The sequence below is a fragment of the Arvicanthis niloticus genome, chromosome 4 (genome assembly GCF_011762505.2).
Source record: "Arvicanthis niloticus isolate mArvNil1 chromosome 4, mArvNil1.pat.X, whole genome shotgun sequence".
NCBI lineage: Eukaryota > Metazoa > Chordata > Mammalia > Rodentia > Muridae > Arvicanthis > Arvicanthis niloticus.
In genome coordinates this window covers 133528489-133554341 of record NC_047661.1, presented here as the reverse complement: position 1 = coordinate 133554341, position 25853 = coordinate 133528489, and the positions used below count along the sequence as shown (strand labels likewise).

The 25853-nt window shown below is 37.9% G+C and overlaps 1 protein-coding gene across 5 annotated transcripts in view; it reads left to right on the top strand.

Moving 5' to 3' along the window:
- Lrrc7 (leucine rich repeat containing 7) overlaps positions 1-25853 on the top strand; it is a 435124-nt gene that overhangs the window by 338150 nt on the left and 71121 nt on the right. For all 5 annotated transcript variants that reach the window (XM_076933445.1, XM_076933443.1, XM_076933446.1 and 2 more), the window contains exons 12-18: positions 9859-9988; positions 11205-11320; positions 13226-13295; positions 14922-15021; positions 17419-17543; positions 19431-19679; positions 24248-24448. In XM_076933445.1, the coding sequence (XP_076789560.1) occupies positions 9859-9988; positions 11205-11320; positions 13226-13295; positions 14922-15021; positions 17419-17543; positions 19431-19679; positions 24248-24448 (991 nt within the window). The remainder of the gene's footprint in view (positions 1-9858; positions 9989-11204; positions 11321-13225; positions 13296-14921; positions 15022-17418; positions 17544-19430; positions 19680-24247; positions 24449-25853) is intronic.

Here is a 25853-nt window from a genome sequence, read left to right as displayed (position 1 = left end):
ATACTCAAGAAAAAAAAAAGATTCTGTTTTTAAAAAGCGCTGTGTTTATTACTATTAAACATACTTAACAGAGCCACCACCTCTACAGGATAGCTGGTGACTTTATCCCTGCCTTTTCTCGTCCCATCTGTCCTCTGCCAAGTGGATAAGCAGCCATTTGTTTGTAAAGTTTCACCTCTAAAGAGTGAACAATTCAAAAATTTAAATTTACACATTCTGTTTTGGAGACCAAGAAAAGCCTCAACCACTGACAAAATATCCAGACAATTCAGTATGCTTCTGTAGTTACTTTCATTTTCCCCAACCGAGAGAAAATGTGGTTCTTTGGGGTTGAACAAAAACAATTTTCCTTATCAGTCTGATTTTCTTCAAAATCCACTTCCCAATTATATGCTTAGGCACTGATCTTTCTTCACTGGGTCAAACTCAAGAGAACTGAATTCAAATTCATTTATCACCACAAAGGCTGTGATTGGCATTTTGCCTACAAGTTTGCATCTCTTATACAAACTAATTCCTTGATTTTTTTTTTAAAGACAAAATTAAGGGGTTGGATAAGACAACTGTGGGCACAGGAGAACTGCTTTCTCAGCAGGAAAAGACACCTGGCTTTGATCTCCCAGAGAAGTAGCTCCTGCCCATAGGTGTGGTTCCATCCTCTATTGGCCTCTTATTGGCTGAACTAGGTTCTGGAGTCTGATTTAATCCCAGACATACTTAGGACCAGTTCCTGCCCAAGCTGGCAGTTCACACCTCAAGTTTCTACATCTGCCCAGTGCAGGATTTGTCTTATGCTAGTTGGTGTGGACTAAGCCTCTTTACCGCCTTCCCAGCAGCCAGGAAGTATTGCACAAACTCAACTAAAGTTGGCCTTTGAGCTTAGTCAACATCAACATTTACTCAGGTTCCTTGACTTACAAATGAGGAGAAACCTAAACTGGTCAAATGGTGACCCAATACAGGCATTTATACTATTGCTTTCAAAAGGACATGACTCATGATCACCAGTCAGCCATCAGCTCTCAAGTTGACTGATAGATAGTAAATAGAGCAACACAATATCTGCAAGTACCAACAAGATAGAGCACTGAGTCTCCAGGGTAAGACTGTAGGTTCTTAAGAAATCCTCAGATGCCACAAAGCCAGAAGACTTGTGCTGGATGAAAGAAGCAATAGCTAAGAGTTGAGCAGGGTAGGTGCCTCCTTAAAGGAGACCTGGTAACTGACTGTTACTGACATTGCCTTTGATCATCATGGACTGTGTAGACACAGAGGTGCACTCTCAGTCTACTGTAACTAGTTGGTCAAGTGTTCTTGGGCCCAGGCATCACCACTAATGGGGATCACAAGACAGTGACCATGAAGAAGTCTAATTTATGAGGAAAGGATAAAGGTGCTATCCTAGAGAAATGTGTTCTGAAGAGTACATAAAGATTCACAGTTAGCTGAGAAAGCAGAGTACCTAGAAGCCAGTTAGCTGAGAAAGCAGAGTACCTAGAAGCCCATGGTCACAGCCTTGCGCCATCTAGTGTACATTCCCAGTGACAGCCTTTCCTGTCACATGACACTCTCCCTACTGCACACCTCAGGAACCAAAAAACACTATCACTTACCATTACCCTCTCTAGTCCTAGACTCTCTTTCTGGTGTCAAAGTACTAGTACAGTGGCCACTTATGCTGGTCCATCATTGTGAGAAAATCAACTTAAAGGAGAAAGTTTGCTTTGGCTGACAGCATCAGTGGGTTCAATGCATGGTCACATGGCTCTGTTGCTCTGATACTGTGATACAGCAGAACACTGTGAGTGTCGGAAAAGCAAAGCTGCTTAACTCACAGTAGCTCAACAGCTGAGTGAGAGGAAGAGAATGGGATCAGCATACTCTTGAATATTCCATGTGGACCCACCTCCTAAGGCTTCTGCCACCTCAGTCTCCATGCATAAGTCCATTTACAGGATTAGAACCCCCATGATCCAGCTGCTTCTCAGAGCTCTGCCACTAATATGCTACAGGAGGATCGCAGCCTTCAGCAGTTTGGAGGAACATTTCACATCTAACCATGACATCATCATCCTTGCCTCTCTGGAATACAAACATGTAGGCTTTGCCCCACAACTTCCTGAAGATCTATAGGCAGTTAGTGGTTGCTAGGGAAGATAGAGACATTATCTTCAGTGTCCGCTTCTGATAAGTTGTCCACATTTCTGTAATGATGGAGTTACCCATGCTTCTGTAGGCATTCCTAATAAATTCCACGGTTCACAAAGAGAAGAGAGGGAGAGAATGAAAAAGTGCAGGCTTTGTTGACACAGATTTTATGCCAATTACTGGAGAAACTACCAGTTAATGTTATAAAGTTAGGAACGCTCTTGATAAAATACATAAACACAGGTTACACTGGCCTGATTATGACAACTGACACACATCAGCCCCACTGCTCTTCATGTTTCTAGGCTTCCCTTGCCCTCTACTTCCATTGACACAAACTTTGTCTGACTCCTTGGTCTTGTCTTACCTGTTACCTGGAATAGTCTTTACTACTCTTTCTAAGACTTAAGTTCTGTACCAATCCCCGTTGTCCAGGAGACATCTGATTCACAGACAGGCCTGGGTATCAAGGTTCCAGATTTGAGTTTAAACACCACCTGCTTGTGATTCCCTTATACTCCTTACCAAAACATCCACCAGAAAATGTTCTTTCTCCCTGTGGTTCCTTCATGAAAGTGCTGCCAAGCCTGGCTTTTATTTTCTACTCCTTACAGCTTATTTTATAGATTATCTTACTTGTCAGTTCCAACTCATAAATTGTATAATGAATCTCAATTAAGGTAGTTTTTAAATCCCAGCTCCAAAATTGTATAAAGCTTCTACAAATGATGGTGCCTAATTTGCTTTTGGTAAATTGTTTCTCTGGAGTTCTCTGTGGATCTGTGCCTGTTGTTAAGAGGTAGAGAGTATCAAGCTGAAAGGGTAGGAAATGGATGTGTCTTTCTATTTAGAACTCTAATGTTCTGACTTTTCACTAATTGCCTTGACTCAGAATGAAAATACAAAATGAAAAATGGGGAAATTATGCAAGTGAAGTGGGTGCCAGGTTAACACATACTTAATTTTCTTTTCGCTAAAAATGGTAACTCTCTTAAAAGTGTGAAAGATACTTAACAAAGATAAGTGGGACCACTTAATTCAAAGGTTAATGGCTGGGTTTACAGGGGCAAAGGTTGAGAATTCCATCACAATAACTCGTTTTTCAGAAATTTTTAGTGTTATTCTATTCCTTTGATTATTGTTTCAGAGAAGAAATAAGGAAAGTGTAAGTAGATTGGACTAATTCCTCTAAAACTAACTTGAAAATCAGTACTGACTGTAACAGGAATAAAACAATGACACTCCTTCTCCCAGGGTTTTTGTTTTAGTTTTGTTGAGGGGGTATTTGTTTTACTTGGTTTGGTTTGGTTTGGGAAAATGTACTTACTTTGTATGTAAATGTAACTCAGGACTGGAAAAATGACTCACTCGGTAAAGAGACTGCCAGCCAAGCCTGAAGATCTGACCTTATCATTCCCAAGAAAAATGCTGTTTTCCCTTGGGAATGTAATGATGGTGTATCTATTCATCTCCTTGGAACAGTAGCCCCACTGAGGTCTGAAACAACACACATGCATTTTGATGGTCGTAGAGTCTGTACCCAGCAATGAAATCTTTATCAGTATGTTCTTCTCAGGGCTGTGACCTCTCCTTTGCCCATGGGAGTGTGAAGATGCTCTCTCATCAGTCTTTTGGTTGTATCTAATCCCATTATTTCCAAAAGCTCCATATCCCAATCCCATGACATTGGGCAGGGCAGAACATCAGCACACAAGTTTTGGAAGAAAATTATTCAATCTATAACATACACATTTGAAACCTTTAAAGTATATTGTTAATAAATGAGATATGTAGTATTTCCCAGACTTTTGTGTATATAGGTATGTGTGTATGTATATGTGTATGAAAGTGTATGAGAGTGCACATGCTTGTATGTGCACCTGCATGTGAAAGCCACAAGATAACTTCAGGTGTTGTACCTTAGGTATTCTCTGTCTGTCTGTCTGTCTGTCTGTCTGTCTGTCTAACACAGTCTTTCTTTGGCATAGAGTTTACTGAATAGACTGAGCAGGCTGATAGAAAGTCCTAGGATCCTCCAGTCTTCATGTTCCTTCTACTGGGATTGAAGTCATCATGTCCAACCTTTTTATATGAGTGTTGGAAGTCTACATTCAGTTCCTTGTATTTAAACAGTAAACACTTCACCCACTGAGCTACCACCTCACTCCTCTGGTCTTTTATAGGGTCTTCAGGAATAAACTCTTCAGAGTCATGGAACAGCCAAGAGTTGATAACAAGGACATGTATTTTATCACTGTGTAAACATCATAGAGGCACTTCCTTCCACACGTGCAGCAGTGAAATTTAGAAGATGTTGAAGGAATACCCTCCAAAATACTGACAAAAAGTATAGCATAATAAACACTTTATACAGTAAACTGTTTACTGTCCTTATCAGGAAAGTCTGATGCACAACTTTGCGTGTGTTGCATTCTGTGTGACTAGCAGCACAGTAGGTCTGCCTAAACCAGCATCACCACACACCCAAGTACACAGTCATACTATATGTTAGGGCGTCACCAAGAAAACATGGTTCTGCTGCATTTTGTTGTATATTTTGTTTTGTTGTTTCATTTGTTCTGTATGCTAAAGACCAGGTCACATGGCAGACAAGAAATCTGCAATAAAGTCACTTTCCCAAGTTTAGCAGTAAAAATCCTTCAGGCCCATTATTATTTTTCCAAACCACTGTCATAAATTCCATCTGCCACCCATTAAAAGATGATTGCACTGCACTGCTGTGTTTGATTACAGGTCGAAGGTATTAGAGAAATTTGAAACATACAAATTAAACATATTGCCACAATGATAGATGTCTTCACATTCATTCACAGGTTATTGAGAAAAACAAAAAAGTAATCACATGGAATTCACTGGTGATGTTAAAACACATAAAAATTTAAAGTACAAAGGTTGTTATGATACCTATGAGGCACATCTATCTCCCCTACTGCCCCCACCAGGCCACAGCATCTTACAGCTAAACTGAAATTGTGCATACTCACTCCCACATACATGAAATATTTCTGTAGTATTGACTGGTCAGACAATGCCTTAGTATTATTTAGTACTATTTGGAGAGTGTGGAATTTAAGTTTAAAAAAAAAAAAAAAAAAAAAAAGGTCTGTCAGTAGGCAGAGTCATTGTCTCTGTTTTCCACTAAAAAGTGGTGAAGTAGTAGATTGCATTCTGATGATGATTATCTCATGCAATCTAAAATACTTTTTCACACTCTTTCTTTTCAATCAATCTAATTGGCTTCCTGGAGAGCAAAGAAAGTGAAAGCTTGTAGCTGCTCTGGATGGGTGACAATGTGGTATGTTGTCTGTATAATTATGGGAATTGGACAGTACTTCTAAAAGACATGGCCTCCTCCTCAGTTTGGCCAAAGCCAACTCGGATGGGTATTTAGACCCAAAAATTAGTAGGCTTCTTCCATTAATAACAGAGAATTAATCTGCCTGAAGTCTGTTAATGTTTTGTCACTATTTAGAATCAGCCCCACAACTTATCTAAGCTTAGTGGGAACACAAAGGATGAGAGCTAAGACTTAATCCCCAGGCCAAATTAAGTAAACTGATTTACAATATCTGAACTAAGAATGGTGGAAATCACTTTTTTTCTTATATGTAGAACTGGGATTTAAGAAAGAATAAGTGGGAAGGTAATAAGGCCATCTAAGAAAGGGAGGGTGGGGAGAGCAAAGAGGGGTATGTTTTACATACATGTATGAGCATGTCATGATGAATCCATTATTGAATACAACTAGTGTACACTAAGAGAAACACATTTAAAAGTGTAGAACAAATTTAACTCAGTGTCCCTCTTGACCTAGAAGAGCTTGATGGGTTTTACTTCATTCCTGTTATAAAATTGACAATTGACCAGCTAGATACTCCCTCTGCTGGTCATGAGTGAGGACTCCAGCTCAACTCACTGTCCGAACCTTGGTCTCTGCCCTGGGCTAAACTAACATATTCACACCAAGTCTGAATCTTTTATATCTGTAGTAAAAGTTTAACAATTCTCTGTCTCTCTCTCTCTCTCTCTCTCTCTCTCTCTCTCTCTCTCTCTCTCTCTCTCTCTCTGTGTGTGTGTGTGTTTCTCTGTCTTTCTCTCTTTCTCTCTCTCCCCGATCTCCCTCCCTCCCTTTTTTCCTCTATCCAAATTATCTGCAGATACACTAAATTCTACAAAGATATACTTAATTTATGTGCTTCCCACAAACTCCTAATCAATTGCTGATAATTTATCAGCAGTTTTATTTCATGACATAGCCAAATTTAACTAAGTCAATTTCCCTTAACGTCTGCATGTTTCAGGAGGAGATTGTCCAGGCTTTGATTCCTCAGTGTGCTTTCTTCCTTCTGCTGTGTAGTGTTAATGGAGTCTGACTTCTACACCAAGAGTTAATGTACACTTACCCCTTATTGAACCTGTATAGATTGTTTGTTTCCCATTTCAGTCAACTCAGCTCTCAAGGACCACATTACTCTGTTAAAAGTTAAATACGTATTAATATGAAGCTCAAAACCATTTGTTCCTGTTTATTAGTAACTGCATTCATTATAGCTTCACTAGTCATAAATAATGTTGAAGTGGATTATAGATCCTCTATGTGACATGTCCACATTCCTTCCTCTATTCATTCTGTAACTGAGGACCAGGAATACAGAATTATCTTTCCAGCCAGAAATCTCCTGAAGACCACACTAAACTAGAGAACAGGAAAATGTGCCCAGTGCACATCTTCAGAAATTGGGTGAAGACATTTCCTGCCATTCTGGTCACTGGTGCTGAGAGAGCTGAGGCCCACACATGACCCCAACTGTTATTGGTATGTTTATGATATGTGTGTTACATCTTGCTCTTGAAAGATTTGCAAGAGCTTTATCTTACACCTTCCTGCCTACACAGCACATGTATATCTCAGGAGCTGTTATAGGTGCAGTGTGGTCCCATCTTTAACCACAGCATCAGAATCTGCATCTTATCACGTTGTCCTGAGGATGCACATGATACTGAAGTTTAGGAAGCACTATTAAAAATACCTTATGCTTGTTTTCACTTTTAACCTGTAAAGTTATATACATAGGTTTCTATATAAATACTATTTGGTCTGTTCTTTATACTTCATTTTTATTAATACCAGTGATGACCTGATAAAATGTGATGACTGGTTTCACACAAGAGCCTTTATTAAAACACCTTTAGTGCCTTTATCCAGATAATCATTAATAAAATAAGCTGACATTATATATTATGGGCTTAAATCTTAGGGATTTCAGAGGTCATTGAGAAATGAATATTTGTGTCCATCAGTTCTACTTCATAACCCAAAGATCCCAAATAACTGCCAGACTCTTAGTTCAGTCTGTTTATTGCATAGGGCAAAGATTGTTATCTTTTTAATAAAGGAATTCCCCAATTTTATGGTAGTAAGGTACTATTCTTTTAAGTGCTTTTGCTATGGTACTCTGAACAGAGAACAAAACTGGTGGCTGAAATTTGTGATCTTTTCCTACACCAAATAGTTCTTCACTAGTCAGTAGACCCAAACTGAGATGCTACAATTTAAATGAATTCACACCCATTTTTCTTTATTTTTTTCCATTTTTCTTTAGTTAAAATCAGAAGACACAGTCCCCCAAGACTGTCCTCTTACCAGGGATCAATCACAGACCCAGACTAACGACTTGTAAATAGGGAGTTCTTGGAATTCCCTCCTCGGGTCCACTGTTTTGCTTTGGTTTGTTTGTTTGTTTGTTTGTTTGTTTTTGTTTTTTATATAATGGCTCAGAGAAATTAGAAATGGTTGTTAAGTTATACTGCAAGGATGCAGAGGAGCAGCCACATGAGAAAGTGTTTAGAAAAAAGTATTTTCAAAGGGACACAGACTCTAGTGCCTCTTTGCCACACCTCCTTCCAGAAGCTTCATGTGATCAGCAGTTGGAAGCTCTATGAACCTTGTCCTTTCCGATTTTTATTTAGGCTTTATTTTGTAACATAATTGATTATGTCATTAGCCTTTGGTGATCAGATCAACTTTGGCTTTTCTCCCCTCCCTGGAGGTCAGGAGTGGCTCGACATTCCAACCCTGAAATCACCTTACATAATATACATCCTCCTAAAGCTATGCAAGAGTTCTCAGTCACAAGTCTTCTCATTTGTATATAAAAAGATACCTTGCCTTTGACCACAATAAGAATTTTAAGGATTCTGTGCCAGGAGCTGATTAGATATCAGAGTATCAGATACATACCTCTCAGGATAAATTACATTATAACTGGGGCCATAGGAATGATCATGCATTTTGACGCTGTGCATGAGTTTAAAAAAAAAAAAAAAAAACTCTTTTTTTTTTTTAGATCTGACTGTTGTGGCATTAAATACTCTTGCAGAACATCATAAATGTATAACAAAATGGGAAAATAGTAACATATATTTACTTAGTACATGGTCATTAAGAACATTGAGAATTAAAGATTCGTTTTGTTTTGTGAAAATCCACCAGGAAGACTTTGACCAGCAAGTTTGATACACATAATAAACATGCCAACATATTTTCTTTGCCTTGGTGGATTACCATCATCCTTAAGAAGTTTGTATCCACCAGGTGTAATGGTGCACACTTTTAATCTCAGCACTGGGAAGCAAAGGCAGGTAGATCTCTATGAGTTAAGGCAAGCCTGGTCTACAGAGCTAGTTCCAGGACAACCAGAGCTATGCAGAGAAACTCTGCCTAGAAGAAGAAAGAAGAAAGAAGAAGAAGAAGAAGAGGAAGAGGAAGAGGAAGAGGAAGAGGAAGAAGACAGGGAGGAGGAGGAGGAAGAGGAGGAAAAAAGAGGAAGAAGAAATAAGATGAAGTAGTATGGTAGTAGTTGTTGCTGTTGCTGTTGCTGTTGCTGTTGCTGTTGCTGTTGCTGTTGCTGTTGCTGTTGCTGTTGCTGTTGCTGTTGCTGTTGCTGTTGCTGTTGTTGCTGTTGTTTGGATCCACTTCCAAACCTTGATTCTCTATAGTCTCCTTGTCATGATATATCTCAGTGCCTCCTTCACCAGCACCACTTCTTCTGGGTCACTTCTCTGTAATGTAGATTATATTGCCTTCATGAAGAGCCTCTGACAGCTTATCTAGGTTTCTATAATGGTAGCAACATTTCTCTGGTTAATTATTTTTCCTGTGGATCTGTTCAAATCTTGCAGTGAAATCTCCGCTGCTAGAAATCTCCGCTGTACTACACTCATATTTGGGAGATGGTGTACACTCATGTCTATGCCACTACCTTTGTGGTGTAGTGCAGACACATGTGCCCATGTGAAGACCAGGCCAATTCTTGGTGTCTTTTCTTAGAAGCTATGCACCATGTGACTAAGGAACCCACCCTTGGTTCTGTCTTGCTCTCTGCCCCCCTTACCTTCTGCCCCTCCAGTCACAGGTGTTCATTCCAAGCCTCCTGTTGTCAACAACACCTAAGTTATAAACTATCTTTTGTGTCCTCCTGAGGGGTGCAGATAAATGACAAATGCAGTCATGTATATGGTGGTATTTGATCCTTCCCACTGTACTTACTAATTAGATTTATTTACACACTATTGTGCCATCCTAGGTTAATAATATTTGGTGAATTTGGACATGTGACTTTTTCAAACCTTTCCCCCCCTTATTACGTAACCTTTTAGGACGTCTAACACTGTTCTTTAACTTCTCAGCTTATCTTTATTAGAAGAATTTGACTGCAGCTGCAATGAGTTGGAGTCCCTCCCTCCCACCATTGGTTACCTGCACAGCCTGCGAACCTTAGCAGTCGATGAGAATTTCCTCCCAGAGTTGCCCAGAGAAGTGAGAAGCAAGCTCATTTCTATCAATTAACTGTCAATGAATCTGTTTTGAAATGAAATCCGAACAACTGCAATGGCAGGATAGATTTATGAGTTGAACTGTGAAAATATGTAGGCATTGCCTTTCCATTTATGGAGACGTATGCTAATTGCTTTTTTTGAGTGATGAACTCCATATGATATATTGACTAAATTTTGCAAGTAAAGAATAGTAAAATATGTTAATCAATGCTAAGGGATGCAATTTTGGATCACTTATTTACTTTACTTTTAAGAATAGTTATACCAGCAGTCAGAATAATTGCATCTCTACTTCTAAAGTAAAAGAGTAGGTTTTTCTTATGTCTTTGAGGCTTGATGTTTCTTGTAACTATTTTATTTTCTGGGTACATGAAGAGATTCTTTTAATTTTATCTCTAAACTAGATTTTATTTATTAATGTCCAGAAAAAAATGTAAAGTATATTTTCGATCTAAAACTTTCTACTACAAATTTTCACAATGATAGAATAATAATTATGTCATTATTTTAGAGTCAAAATTATTAGTGAAAATGGCAAGTACCACATAATGCAACGTAAAATTAGATTTTCTAGGAATTATCAAGAGTATCATTGAATATGTGTGCCATCTGGTTTTCAGCATAGGTAGATTGGTAATCATGTAGAAAAATAACATGATTTGTGAAAACCACAGGGCTACCAAATGTTTGAACATTTACATTATTAAGAAAATTACTTTTAATATGTGAAAGAATATATGTGTCATATCTAAAGGCACACACCACTGTAAAAAGCAACATTATAAAAGCATAAGGCAATAACTGCACCACGTTACATATATTAAGAGACATTAAAACAGTAAAGGAATCTCTAGGCTAAATGTGATGGCACACTCCTACTATCCTAGTGCTCAGGAGACAGATGCAGGAGGGTCACCTTGAGTTCAGGCCAACCTGACAAATATTGTGAGTCTTAGGTTAGCATAGGCTACAGTGTGAGACATTGTCTCAAAGATAGAGCGAGAGAGAGAGAGAGAGAGAGAGAGAGAGAGAGAGAGAGAGAGAGAGAGACTTAAATTTTGAACACTAGAGAAACTAATATGCAGTAACAGTACTTTGTGATTATTTTCTAAAATATACTTTTGTTTATTTGTTCAAGAATTCTGTATAAGAAGCAGTACAACATTATAAACACCACTTCCTTTTGCTACCTGCAGATTGGAAGCTGTAAGAATGTCACCGTTATGTCTCTACGCTCCAATAAGCTAGAATTTCTTCCTGAAGAAATTGGGCAGATGCAGAGACTGCGTGTCTTAAATCTAAGTGATAATAGGTATGTAAATCATTTCATAAAAATAAATTATGAAGGCAGATCTGGTGGTACAACCCTTTAATCCCAACACCCAGGAGGCAGACACAGGTGAATCTCTGTAAGTTGTAGGCCAACTTGGTGTACATAGTGACAGGTAAGAATATCTAGTCAGCTCTGATCCAAAGCCATAGATTAGCCCATTACAGGAAACATGGATAGTTCTTAGTCACACTCAGAGTAAGAGAGACAAAAAAAAATAGAGTGAACCCTCCTCTTATGATGCATTATATTGGTCGGTGGTAGAAACAAAAATGAAACAATTCATAGAGACTCTCTCAGAGATCTTCCCTCCATTTCTCCCACTTCTCTTCTGAGGTGGTGACCCCTTCAAGTATTCCCCCACAGCAAGGCCAAACTTTACCTATCTCCAAAATACTATTTTTTAATGTCCACTGTGCAATGTGCAGAGGTAGAAAGAAGATAGCAACAAACTTTCTGGATATCAGCATCACTTTGGAAACTCAGAAGTGATTTAGGTGTAAGACATCATGACCCTTGAACTTTTGGAAACTACAGCTTTGTGAGGATGTCAGATAATAAACAAATAACCACAAAAATAGGCACCCTAAGACTAGACTAAGTAAGTTAGGTGGGACACAGGAAAACTTTTCACAGGAAAATGAGAAAATGGCGTTTAAGCACTGAAGAATTGTGTGGTTTAGTGGAGAGAAGTGTGACAGCAAGGACTGTGCGGAAGTTTCTCGTGGTTTGGTAGAGCATCGTTCTGTACTCCAGTTAAGAGAAAAAGACGGTCCATGCTGGGGTGTAAGAATGGCTTTAGGGGCTTAAGATTTTAGTTTTATTTTTTATTTATATGTGTGTAAGTATATGCCAGTGGAAACTAGTGTACATTAATGGGTGTACATCTAAAGTTTTTAATATTTTTGTGTGTGTATAATGTGTATGTGTGGGGTGTGTGCATATAATATAATATGTTTGTGTGGTGTGTATGTGTGTATGTGTGTAAGTGTGTGTCTGTGTATAATGTGTTTGTGTGGGGTTTGTATATGTTTGTGGTATGAGTGTATGTGTATAATGTGTTTGTGTATAAGGTGTGTGTGTGCATGTGTGTGCATGTGTGTGTGTATATATAATGTGTTTGTGTGGTGTATGTGTGGTGTCTGTGGTATGTGTGGTGTGTGTGTAATGTGTTTGTGTGTGGTGTGTGTGTATGCATGTATAATGTGTTTGTGAGGTGTGTGTGTGTATAATGTGTTTATGTGGGTGTGTGTGTGTGTGTGTGTGTGTGTATGTGCCACATGTATGGAGAGCTCCTGAAGTTGGAGTTAAAAGCAGTTGTGAGCTGATGTGAGGACAGTGAACTGAACTTGTGTCCTAGGAGGAGCAACAAGTTATCTTCACTGCTGAGCCATCTCTCTAGCCCCAGGGTGCACACTGAGAGCCTGACTGTGAGGGCTAAGAGGATTTTTATATTATCAAGCAACTTAAGGGAAGCATCTGAAGGATTAGAAAGTTTTTTGTAGTCTCGGGCCTAGGAGATGTTGCAAAAGGTAAAGACACCTGCCTCCAATCCTGATGACCCACGTTTGATCCTGAGGACCTACATGATGGTAGGAGAGCCAAAACTGCAGCTTGTCCTCTGGCTTCCACATGCTCATGCACACACTCACAATGTGCACACATACACACACACACACACACACACACACACACACACACACACACATGAACAAACCCACACACACTAATATATAAGGAAGGAAGATATTCATTCTTTTAAGATTGTTTGAACACTCTGGAGAAAGGATTAAAGACAGTAATTAACCAACACAGAAGCATGTTTAAAGTTTCTAGACATGAGCTTTGCTGTCTGTGCCTGTGCTATGAGATGTCTTGTCTCTGCAGGTTGAAGAACTTGCCATTCTCCTTCACCAAACTCAAAGAACTTGCAGCATTGTGGCTTTCTGACAATCAGGTAAAATATAATAAAATAATAATAATGTTTTATGCCCTGATTTATCATGTTCATTAAATGCATGTGTGATTGAAACTCTGGATTACTGAGTCCCAGTATATACACTTGACAACTATTATGAAGTATAGATTCTTTATGCCTGGAGGAGAGATTCCGGCAAAGGCTCTGTCACATACTGCTGTAGGTGAAACAATGTCATGATCTCTATGTTCCTCAAATACCTCTGTCCAATACCTACTTCATTTTCAGAGATACAGCACACAATGGATGGTTTGTATGGCTTTTCACATCCTGGTGGTACACACGTCCTTAGAGGATACACTTTAATTATAGCTCTGAAGGTAAAAAAATGAAAACCGTTACCATAATCCCCACAAGAGGGAATTGCTAGCCACTATCTTCCCTTTTCCTCACTGTTTTTAATTATAATCAACTTAATTCTAAAACTTTATTCAAGACCTTTGCTGATATATTGATAGCTATTTTCAGTAGTTTTGTTATCTTAATGTTTTTATATACTCATGAAAATAGATTATAATGGAATCGGGTTGCATGTTAATGAATAATTTTATTAACTGAAAAAAAAACAGAAAGCAGAGACACAAAAGCAGCCTCAAAAGCAGCTGTGGGCCATTTAAACAGAGTTTACTACTAATCACTTTTTGTGTTCCTAAATCTTTGAAAAATTCCTACCCCAAAACATAAATGACCAAATAAAAATAATACACCTTTGGTATGATATTATCAACATTTCCTGAACATCAAGTATATTTTTCAATTATTTAGGTACTTTTATTAAAAATTAAAAATGACTCCAACAAAATTTACAGTGTAAGCATAAGAGTGTTGGTATTTCTTCAGCTAATCACAGACCTTGCCTCCATTTGCTGGTAAAAGGTTGGATTGTCATCCAAACTCTTGTGGCCTCCTCTGCACTGCTCTGTCCTTCCAAATGGTCATCTCCAGAGTCTATAGAATCTGCTACTGGGGCAGTAGCCTTACATTGTGAACATTTCTTTATCACAAGTATTATTCTGGTGGGAGAATAACCAGAAAGTTACTGCTCCGTTTAACTAAAATTGTAAATTAATGTCTCTAGACAGCTTTATGGGATGTAATAGTACCTCAGAAGACCTTGTGTCTTTCCTATTAAGTAGTCTTTATGCTATTATTATGAAAATAATACCTGAGTTCTAAAAGCCTTTAAATGGTATTTGTAATATCAAATTAGTGATTGAGAATAAAATGCAGCATAAACATCAGTACATGCACAGCTTTTATCTATATGTGGGCCTTGCCTTGTTCAGTAGCAAGTGCAGGTACCACATATCTGTCTAGAACACAACCCATGAAGAGGACCAAACCAAACATTTACTCTGCTGAACAATTTAGCACTCTCTGGTCTCCTCAAAATTGGAACTGAAATGCACAGCAGAACAGATTTTGGTAAGCTTTGTAAGAGTATACTAAAGAACACAAAACATGAAAACCTTAAAGTCTGGAGTCTCATCAGTATCTGTGGTGTCCCATCTTATCCATTTATATCTGAGAGATCAGACTATTGGCCATTTCATTCTGTAAAATCTTAGCTAATTTCTTCATCTAATTGGTGCTCATTGCTTCCAGTCCAAGGCCCTTATCCCTCTGCAAACAGAAGCCCATCCAGAAACTAAGCAAAGAGTACTGACCAACTACATGTTTCCCCAGCAGCCCCGTGGTGATGAAGGTAGGCTGTCGATAGATACATTCTTTAATGTTTATGGTGGTGTTGATAAAAAATAATTTTTACTTCTAATCTCTGTCCAGGAATACTGGTTCACAGACAATAAAAGAAAACTCCATAGTATGTCATCTGGGAGTCTTGCTGCTATAATATTTTAAGTAAGATTCCAAAGACGTGGCTCCTTCAGGAGATAGCTCAGTAAAGTGCTTGCTAAGCAAACATCAGAACTTACCTGAGTTCAGGCCATACAATCAGTATAAAAATCCCAGCATGGTGACACATAACCTGTAATCCCCAAGCTGGGGAACAGAGACTGAAGGATGCTTTGTACTTGCTGACCACCCAGCACAGCCTAATTGGTGAGTCCTAGGTTCCAAGTGAGATATGCTTTCATAAAAGTCAAGGTAGAGAGAAATGAGAGAAATGCTTACTGTTGATCTCTGGTTTCCACTCACATGTACACACACGTACCCAAATGCACATAAATATACAGACACAGGCACACACACACACACCAAATAGAAATGTGAGAGAAATGTCAGCACACTACAGTAACTTCTTTAATGATTAGGCCGCAGGATATGGCACCTAGTCATCAAATATTGTGCCAGGCTACAAGCAGCAAAAAGACAGGCTTCAAAGCAAAAGGACTGGCTGAGGAGGCTCTTCTCTTGTGATCACATATTTCAGAGCATATTTTAAGTATCAGTGCAGTGATCTTGGACCCCTACATGGAGTTAGTCCTAGGATGGGATTTACAATAACAGCTCTTTCATCTTTACATTGAGATCCCCTCAGCAATGTCAGCAGCTATGATTAAAAGATACTTTCTAAAAAATCTAAATCCATTACAATAAATCTCCTAGCCTGTGATCACACTATTATACAAATCTTTAAAAAGGTTTGCCCTTTCCTGTTTGAAACAGCACTGGCTGATGTGTGTTCTCTGTAGTCATGCAAAGTCAGGGTAATTCTTAGAACAATGAACCCATTTTAATACAGACACAGTTGTACCCACCCTGTCTGAGACTAACTGGCACAATGAACCATTTGCCTATATGTTCTCATTTTCAAGAATAATGATAATAAATAGCTTTAGTCTCTGACATCCAGATGTGAAAGAATCATGGGGGAATATGTAAGGATACCTCTGACTTGCAGAAATAGGAAAAAGAAAGGTCATTTTGAAATAGGATTTTCACATCTGCATAAACTAATCTTTTGATTTTATTTAAAAAAAAAAAAGCAACAAAATTTTTGTGGCATAAAGAAAGGACTGTTCTATTAACCTGGATTTATTTTCCCCTTCTTTGCAACATCTCTGGGTTTCAAAATAATGCAAAGAACAGATAAAAAGTAACCCAGATCCATAAGTCATCCCTGAGAACCAGTATGTCGCCTAAACCCCTGGTTACTTCTAGGCTGTGAGGTCAGATCTGAGGTATAAAAGCATTTGCCTTTGCTGTCTTGGATTTTCTGTTTGTTCTTCTACCAAAGGACAAAATTTAGTGTAATAATTAAAAAATAATATTTGAACTTTAACCCAGTCAGTCAACTTCTGTCTGTTGAAAGAAAATAGTAAATGAATTTTAAGAATCTCATAAAAACAAAGAAAAATATGACAGGGAAATTCTTTGGAAGAGGATTTAGCCTCAACTGAGCACTTGTCGTCCCCGGGTTTTTCCTGAAATTTTCACTATTGTGTTACAAAGCAGATTTTAGCATTAGACAACATTTTGATGTAAATTAGGGATTTATAAATCTTCCCTGGTTGTTTGGGGCACATTCAAATTAAATGAAACCATAGTGTGAAAACTGAATTGTTCCCTACCTTAAAAATGCGGTTACTCCAGTCACATACACTTCCCACTTACACACAAACAACCAACCAGCAAATCAGATCACTGGACACTTTACTGAAAAGTCATCGCTGTGTAGTATCTTGCTTTGTTTTGTTTTTATTGTGGCTCAGGCTCTGCAGTCACCAGTCTGCAGGACCCAAGACCGGAGAGCTCTAGAGCAGAATCCAAAAACTCAGCCAGCTTTTCCATACCAAGGATGATGTTAGTATGACTCCTCCACTGCCGTGAGGAGTCCAGAGACCAGCAGTCTCCATGCTGTTACTGTTAGCCCAGAGGAGCCCATTCTTATACGAGTTAACTTCCCAACCTCTCTTGACTAACAATAAAATGCACAAGACCACATAAGAAGGAATTTTTTACTTTCCCCTTCCTGTCCTTCCAGTCTCTTTTCCTTTCTCAATATTTCTTCCCCGTGTCCTTTTAAATGTATTTATTGTAATTATTGGTGGTGCTTGCTGTCTCTTTTTTCATAATGTATTAAATTTATTAAATGCATTGTGTATATAAAAGAAAAGCATTAATACTTTGGACTCCATAGATTTCCAGTCAGACAGCGACAGCTTCAACCCCACCCTGTGGGAGGAGCAGAGACAACAGCGCATGACTGTTGCCTTTGAATTTGAGGATAAAAAAGAAGATGACGAAAGTGCTGGGAAAGTTAAGGTGAACTTTTGGCCTTTGTTTCTCTGTTATTGTTCTTATCTGTCCACTGTTACTATTCAGATAGAGGAAGGATACACTGAGTGACTTCTCTGGAAGGTCACAGTCATGTCTGTTTTCATGAACATGCCCAGTGTAGAGGGCCAGTGTTTGGGCAACATTGGTGATTCAGAATGATATGAATGTCCCAGTTCTGACTGAGCAAGTCTGATTTGCACTTCCCCCTCTACACACCCTCAGTATAATAACATGAGAGAGATTCAAGCTGAAAGTGGGAGAAAGGTCACCTAAAGTTCTCTTTCCACTGTAACACTGGGCAATGATTTTTTTCTTCACTGCATCATGCTTCATGCAGGCAATACCAGCCAAAATACACGTTTGTGGAAGACAGGCCAATCGGCAAGCTAAAGCTGCATCCTGGAAGCCTTCTATATGGCTGGAGTGTTAGAGAAAAACTTTTGCTTCTTTAAATTTGAGTTTTAGAAGAAGAGTGCCCAGCCACAAGTGAAAATCTTTGGGCAAAATAACTTCTTTTAAAAAAAAGAAAGAAAGAAACCCTGAATGAAGAAACAAGGTTAAACTTTTAATCAATTTTTCCGGCTGAGATTTCATTAACGCTTAATTTTCATGTTATGTCATGAGGGCATCTTGAATCTCTCATTAACTTTTTGCACTGTTTTAAACTTGTCATGAATACTAACAGCTTTCACTCATAGTGACTAATGACCTAAGTAACAATGTATGCGTCTTATTAATAACTCAAGATTGTGTGATGTGTTTCGTGTTCCCATCTTATACAACATTTTCTGTTTTCTTAAACCAATATTCATGATGACTGTGTCATCATGGGAAACTCAAAACGGAGTCACAAATCCAAAATGGCAGGCTTACATTTAAATTTTTCAATTGAAAGGACATTTATGGACGATTAGCTATTGCTCTCTTTCAACCAAAGAGACATGTTTTTAAACTTGTGGAGTCTTATATAATTATGCTAAACTGAACTCGAACCTTTAAAACAATTCAGTTCTCCCTTTCAATGATTCTATGGTAAATCAAGACCCAGTGAGTGATGCGTTCTGTGTTGGGCTCTTGATTAAATTTTTATATTTCGCTGAATTTCCAAAAATGACTACATGCTTCCTCTTAAAAGTACATAATCAATGATCCAAAAGAAAATACCTTTAATATGCTCCATAGACATGTTGATTAAAAACAAGGGATACAGAAACAAAGACGATAATTGGAGACAATATTTCTGAGCCCCCGTTTGTGTGCTCTGTGACTGGTTTCTCTGTGCTCATAATGGGTCCCATGTGCTTTACAGTGGTTTGTTTTTTTTCTCTGCATTTATTTACATTCACTTTTATTTGCATTTTGATGAAACAATATGTTTTTCCAAAACCTCAAACAATTTGGCTTTGACTAATTTGGCTGTTCCTGATCCATTGGCTATCAGACAAATTAGAGGAGAAACATTTGTAGGCACATCATCATCGTGGGAAGATGATGAACGGAACACCCTGGAGTCTTAACAGCTCACATTCTTCTGGTTCATTACATGTACATTAAAATTAGCGCCATTTTAATTTCAATCGACCTGAAATTTAAAAAGAAACCATGGGCCTATGCCATCGACTTTCAATGGGACCTAAGTATAAAGCCCTGCTTGCAGTGTGTACAGTGAGTGTGAATGCTGCATTGTGGGAGAAAGTGGCCACCATGGCTTCATGTTATGTTGTTTTATTACGTGGAATTAAAATTCATTGTTTTAAATGCATTGCCCAGAAGAAAATTTAAAAAAAAAAAAAAAAAAAAAAAAAAGCTATTCAAGAGTATTGCTGCAGCACTCCTGTTTCTCCCAGAAAATGGAGATTCCTTCTCCCACAGGCTCTCTCCTGCCAAGCCCCCTGGGACAGGGGCCAGCGTGGGATTACTCTCCAACCTGCCAGGCTGTCTGGCGATTGCTGCACACCATGGGCCAGGTGTGATCAGCAGATCCAAGATATGCCCGTCCCCCAGAGTGACCCCCAGCTGGCATGGGGTTGTATAAGTGGCCTCCAGCAGGAGAGGAGCATGTGTGCTCCATTGCCAGTGGCAGCACAATCCACCACTCTTCCCTCTCTAAGTGGCAGACAGGTAGGCCTAGGTGTGTGGGGTAGGAGAAGCCCAGTAGAGGCTCCCTGGAACAGTGCTTTATGGGGTATGTGCTGCATGGTTACGGGTGAGAGCTGCTGATCGCACAGCACACTTCAGATTGCCAGTGTCTGAATACATTTATCTTTAGATTATGGATACTGGCAAAAGGTGGGGAGGCCTGAGTCAGAGGGCGGGGACATCAATTTAAGGTGACTTTTCGTGGGGTATCTGGCATGGCTTTAAAGTTGGGGCTTCGCTTTTATTTGTTCTTGGCTCTTTCTTTTAACGTGCGGGATACTGCGAGCTGTGAGAATGCTGACCAGACTTTGGAAAAGATTAGAATTGTCCTCCCATGAACATGCGTGCTTCTCAGGGTTAGCTTGAGGAGACTAGAGAAAACCTGACTCGAAAACTCCAGAACTCAAAACTAAGATTTGCGGGGAATGGACTCTGAGCAGAGACTTCTGTTCACGGGCAGCAATTTCCCTTAATTTGAAGATGCAAATTATATGAATTCCTGTAAGAGAAGATAGGGTTGGAGGGTATGGCAGGGAGGAGTTTCCTTTCCCAGAGATGGGGGCTTAAGAGGGTAATTGATAGGACGAAAAACACAAACAACTGTGTTTTTGTAACTATTACCACTCACATGTAATGGACTAGATTCTCATTCTATGTCTTATATTCTTTCCACAATATAAGACAAGCTGAGAATGCACCTCCCTGACTAAAACTGCCCTGTTTCCTTTTTTTATAAAATTAATTTCCATTAATTTCTAGAATAATATGATATTTAATAATCACTACTGTTAAGCTCTATTGTTTCTCTTACTGGAATTTACAATCAAATTCAAATTCGATGATTATGTATATTATATTATGTATATATAATATAATATCTGAGAAACAGTTCTGTCTGAATCCAATACACCATTTTTGAATGCCCACACTATTTTAAGTAATTCTTTCTTTACTGAATTTTCAAGGTCTTCAATGCCTTAAAGCAGCTATTTGCATTTATTGTACTGTATTTAGATGCTAAGAGTCTTGTGAAGCATTTTACCTCCCAAAATTAAAATATATACATATATATATTTTAGTATAAGTCTTGCATTCTAATGCAATGTATGTGTGATATAAGCAAATACTTTATAGTGAGTGACAAATTTAACACTATCTCAGAATGAATTTTGGAGATTTGCCCACCTCTGCGTATCAGAAATTCACTATGTTTTATATCATATTAGGATGGGGAATGTTTCCAGCCCAGGTGTTTTTAAATAAAGAAGCTGCTTTTAGATATGGAGTCACTAAATTAGTAATATAATTGTTTACAACCATGTTGGTCCACTTCTGAAGTACTGAAAGGCAGAAACTGAGAGGAAAAAAAAGATATCAGTATGTCTGCACAGAGCTTAAAATACAATTGAGTCATAAAACACAGTTTCACATTAAAAGAAGTGAAATAATTACTTGTTTTTTTAAATTGAAGTTATCTTATTATTTAACATTGAAGTTTACGTCCTGGCTTTATAGCACCTCTTCCACAAGGGTACACAATTTTGTGTCGTACTATACCAGAGAATATCTCTAAACTAAGCAAAAGTGGTGTGATAGAAACCTTTGAATCCATTTTAAGCTTTAACGAGACCTCAGAGAAGTTAAGCTCTCTCACCCCTAATACACCTTTTGTAAAGTGACAACAGCTACTGTATAAAATTTAAATGTACAATTAATAACATCCTATAATGTGTAGTATTTTAATTTGATATTTAGTAATATACTGTGACTTTTATTTAAAACCTATAGGAATAGTTATAAACCTTGTTGCATATAATATAGTTAACCAATGTTAAATTAAATATCTCTATAAAATATTCAGCATAATGCCTGGAACACAGTGAATACTGAATAATTGCCTTTTATATAACCTAAAGGAAAGACTCAGCATGTAGCTAGACATGTGGGTCATAGTCTAAATTATCAAAGGAATCCAGAGGTTTTTTTTAATAAACAAGTAAAATGTTATATTAAAGATAATATCAAGCTGGGTGTGGTGGTGTTTATCTGTAATCCCAGTAATCGGGAGGCTGAGGCAGAAGAATTGAGATTCCATGCCAGCCTGGGTGACAAACAGATCTCTGCATAGATGTCTCTCCATACATTTGTAGGTACCTTCATGTTTAACGCATTTTAGTTCTAAATAAATGCAGGTACATGGGAAAGGTGTTAGATTTCTATTGTTCATAAGTAGAAACAACATATTAGGGGCTATTGGCTACTTAGAGGTAGATCTATGGCTTGAATTTGTACTTCATGACCACAAGTCCAAATAAGAATAGTGAATGGAGGCAAAGTGTTTATTTTCTAAATAAAACAAATTTAGGTTTAAAGATTCCTAAAGATTCCCAAATTTGGGAAAGAGCCACTGTAAGGAAAATATATAAAATGGGTTGTATAAATAAGTAACTAAATAGCAACCCTCCCATAGCCTTGAGAGTGACAACCAAATAGTTTAAGCTTTGTGAGAGATCTGCTTCTGCACGTAAATATTTCCACAGCAGTAAAACAACCAAACATATTCTGATGATGTAAGAAAAATACTACATCAATCGCTTTTAAAATGACCAGAGGCACCCACAGCACAGCTGTTACAATGATTGCGAACCGTGTAGGGTGGAGAATTGTAGAACTCAGGAGTAAGAGCAGGGTACATGTCTCTACCTCAGATCACTAGAGCATGTTACTGCTGAGAACCTTTGAGTTGCAAAGAATTTTCACTTAGTGTCTTCCTTGAGCATCTTTTTCACAATCTACCACTGGATGTTAAAAGTAAAACCATGTTTATAATTGGCAAGATGGACAAAATCTATTCTATAATCCACACTTCATAAAATGTAGATTCGTAACTTTTTTTTAACTTTTAGATCCCTGGCATTCAATACTTTTAAACAAATTCAACACTGTAGCTTAAAAGTAGATATAATACCGAGCTGATTTTCTAACGTGGAGTTAAAGCAGATTCATGAGTGCATACGCCCTAGTATGCTCTGCCTAGCATAGGCATCATTGTTTTATGTCTACTGAAGAATACACTATAAATTAACTTCCTGGAACATATCGATAGTAAATTATAACAATTCACTTTTTCCTATGAAACCTAATTTTTTCTTTGATTCTTACAGACTCAATTCTATTTATTTATTCATTTATTCTCATTTATTTTAGAGCATAAACAATTAAATAAGTTACCCTATTTAACAAAAACTGGTCTTTCTCTACAATCTAAATGTATTGGAAAATAATTTTATGCTTCTAATATCAAGAGAATTACATAGTAACATCTACTCCCTGTATCTGATTAGGATAACAAGTAAATCCTAAGAGTAACACTGTTGGTGAATTTGCTAAAATAGCAGATTAGCAAAAGTGTTTGAGTCCTTCATATTCTCTCCAGCCTTTTCCTCATGCCATGGACCAGTTGGGGAGTCCCTCCTGGCCAATTTCCTCTGTTCCCACCCTCTTCCTCCTTCATTCTGTCCTACCTCCTCTGTTGCCACTCTCCAGCCTCACAAAGATGCTTTCCACAAACACATACCACAACCACTTAAGCCATTCCATTTTTAAAATGTTGATTCTGCTCAGATTCAAAATTACCATAGTGTTGGCACAAGTCAAACTGGGTGTACCTATCTCTTTATGTGAGTTCCTTCAGTCAGCATGAACAACATGTATTGATTTTCTTTCAAATATATACATTGTAATGAGTCCTCTTGTAGTAGAATATTCTACATGAACAAAATCAGTACTAAGCAGAGGCCTTCAAATATGTTCTTAAAAGTTAGGTTAACACCTGCAAAAGAATTTAAAGATGAAAAAAACATCTGGATAATATCAGCCAACATATGTACATTTACATAAAACATATTAGGAAACAGAGACTTTTTATTTGTCTTTATATAAACTACTACTTAGAAAGTATATGGTTTTATTAGTTTATTAAACGAGTATGAAAGCCACCCTGAAGATTTTTGGGAAGTATTTTAAAAAGCCACTTTACCTCTTAACACTGTGTGCTAATTATAAAGGTGTATAAAGCTAACATCGGTTTGGTTTTTCAATGCCTAACTCCACTTGTAAATCTTCTGAGGTCTCCTCCCAATACCTGCACTGAACTCCGAAGACATTCCAACTATGAAAGTTATTAAATTTTAAAATTATTAAATACCAAAGGTGGGAAACTTCTAAGATGTAATGCAGCTGATAATATGTTGATTCTACCTTTTAACATTAGCAGTCATTTAAGAGTTTAAGTGCTGCTATTTCACTCACCTGAAGATAGGATATAATCAAAAAAAAAAAGTTGTTGATAAGAGTGTAAAGGAGTTGGGGCCAGCCCCACAGAGTTCAATATGCCACAAGCCGGACTCCTCAAGTCAACAGGAGTACCCTGGGAAGCTCAACACTCACTGTATTGCATTTGTTTTTCGTGATGCTTGTACCATGGAGTAGCTTGGTGAACATGCTTGCTGAAGTCATTTTATGTTAAATTTCTTTTTATAAACTTCTAGGTTGAAATAAACCTAAAACGATATCCAACTCCTTACCCAGAGGATTTAAAGAATATGGTAAAATCTGTTCAAAATCTGGTGGGTAAGCCAAGCCATGGAGTGCGTGTTGAGAACTCAAATCCAACAGCTAACACGGAGCAAACTGTGAAAGAAAAGTTTGAACACAAGTGGCCGGTGGCCCCAAAGGAGATTACAGTGGAGGTATTTGGAGGTTATTGGTAATTGCCAGTGTGGTTTGACTTTTAGACTTCTGCGTGATGATGTTTCTTCTGAGTAGAATACTTTAATAAGCGAATTACACATTATTTCTTAAATAAAAATGACTCCTTTTTTGAGATAGGATGGTTGCATCAAGTAAATCAAAGATGGCTGCCCCCCAGCCCAAATCATTACTGTATCTTTAATATGTACAGTAGCTCATCAGCTGCCCAGGCTAACTCATAATGTGCTATACCCATGAAAATGTTGGCTACCCAAAATTTAGCTGGTCATTTCCTGGGAAAACCATGGGACACTTTTATTCAAATAATCACAGTAAAATCCCTACTAAGCTTAGCATGAATTTTTAAAAAATGTCTTTGTGTTTGAGTTTCAGCCAGAAAGAAAGAAAGAAAGAAAGAAAGAAAGAAAGAAAGAAAGAAAGAAGAGAAAGAAGGAAGGAAGGAAGGAAGGAAGGAAGGAAGGAAGGAAGGAAGGAAAGAGGAAAAGAGGAAAAGAGGAAAAAGAAACCCACAAACATTAACCAGGATCAGGATTGTGTTTGAGTTTCAGCCAGAAAGAAAGAAAGAAAAAGAAAGAAAGAAAGAAAGAAAGAAAGAAAGAAAGAAAGAAAGAAAGAAAGAAAGAAAGAAAGAAGAGAAGGAAGGAAGGAAGGAAGGAAGGAAGGAAGGAAAGAGGAAAAGAGGAAAAGAGGAAAAGAGGAAAAGAGGAAAAGAGGAAAAGAGGAAAAAAGGAAAAAGAAACCCACAAACATTAACCAGGATCAGGAACAAGTAAAACCCAGGCTTGTGGGATCTGACCATGAAAGGCTTGCTTCCTATGTTTGGAAATAAGCTAGAATTTCAGTCTTATTGTGTAGTCTGAAAAGAATTCAACTACATTATGCCACCTCTTCTATCTCATCAACTCTTCAACTAATTAGTTACATCTTTTACTTTCACTAGAAACACAATTGGAGCGAGCATGTCTGGTCCATATTACTTCTCTAAAATCTAGGTTGACAAAACTCTTTTACAAATCTGCATTTTGAATAAAATCAATTTGTGGCATTTGAACACCAACAGGACATGTAGCACTGTGAGAGGATAAAATAAATGAAACCGTGTCACAGGCTCCCCAGTGATTCAAAGCTAAGCTAGAAACATACATGAAGTGATGCCAGGATTTCTTGTTCTAAATTGGGGCTGAAATATGTACTAAAGATGGCATAATTTCTTTAACCAGTGGAGGACATTCCAGACAGGAAGAAGACCTTGAATAAAAACAGCCATAGCCACTTGGGAGACTAAAACAGGTTGACTTGAAGTTCAAGGCCAGCCTAGGATACAGAGTGAGACCCTATTATAAAAACAAAACAAAAAGACATAAAGAATGCAGGCCCATCTGA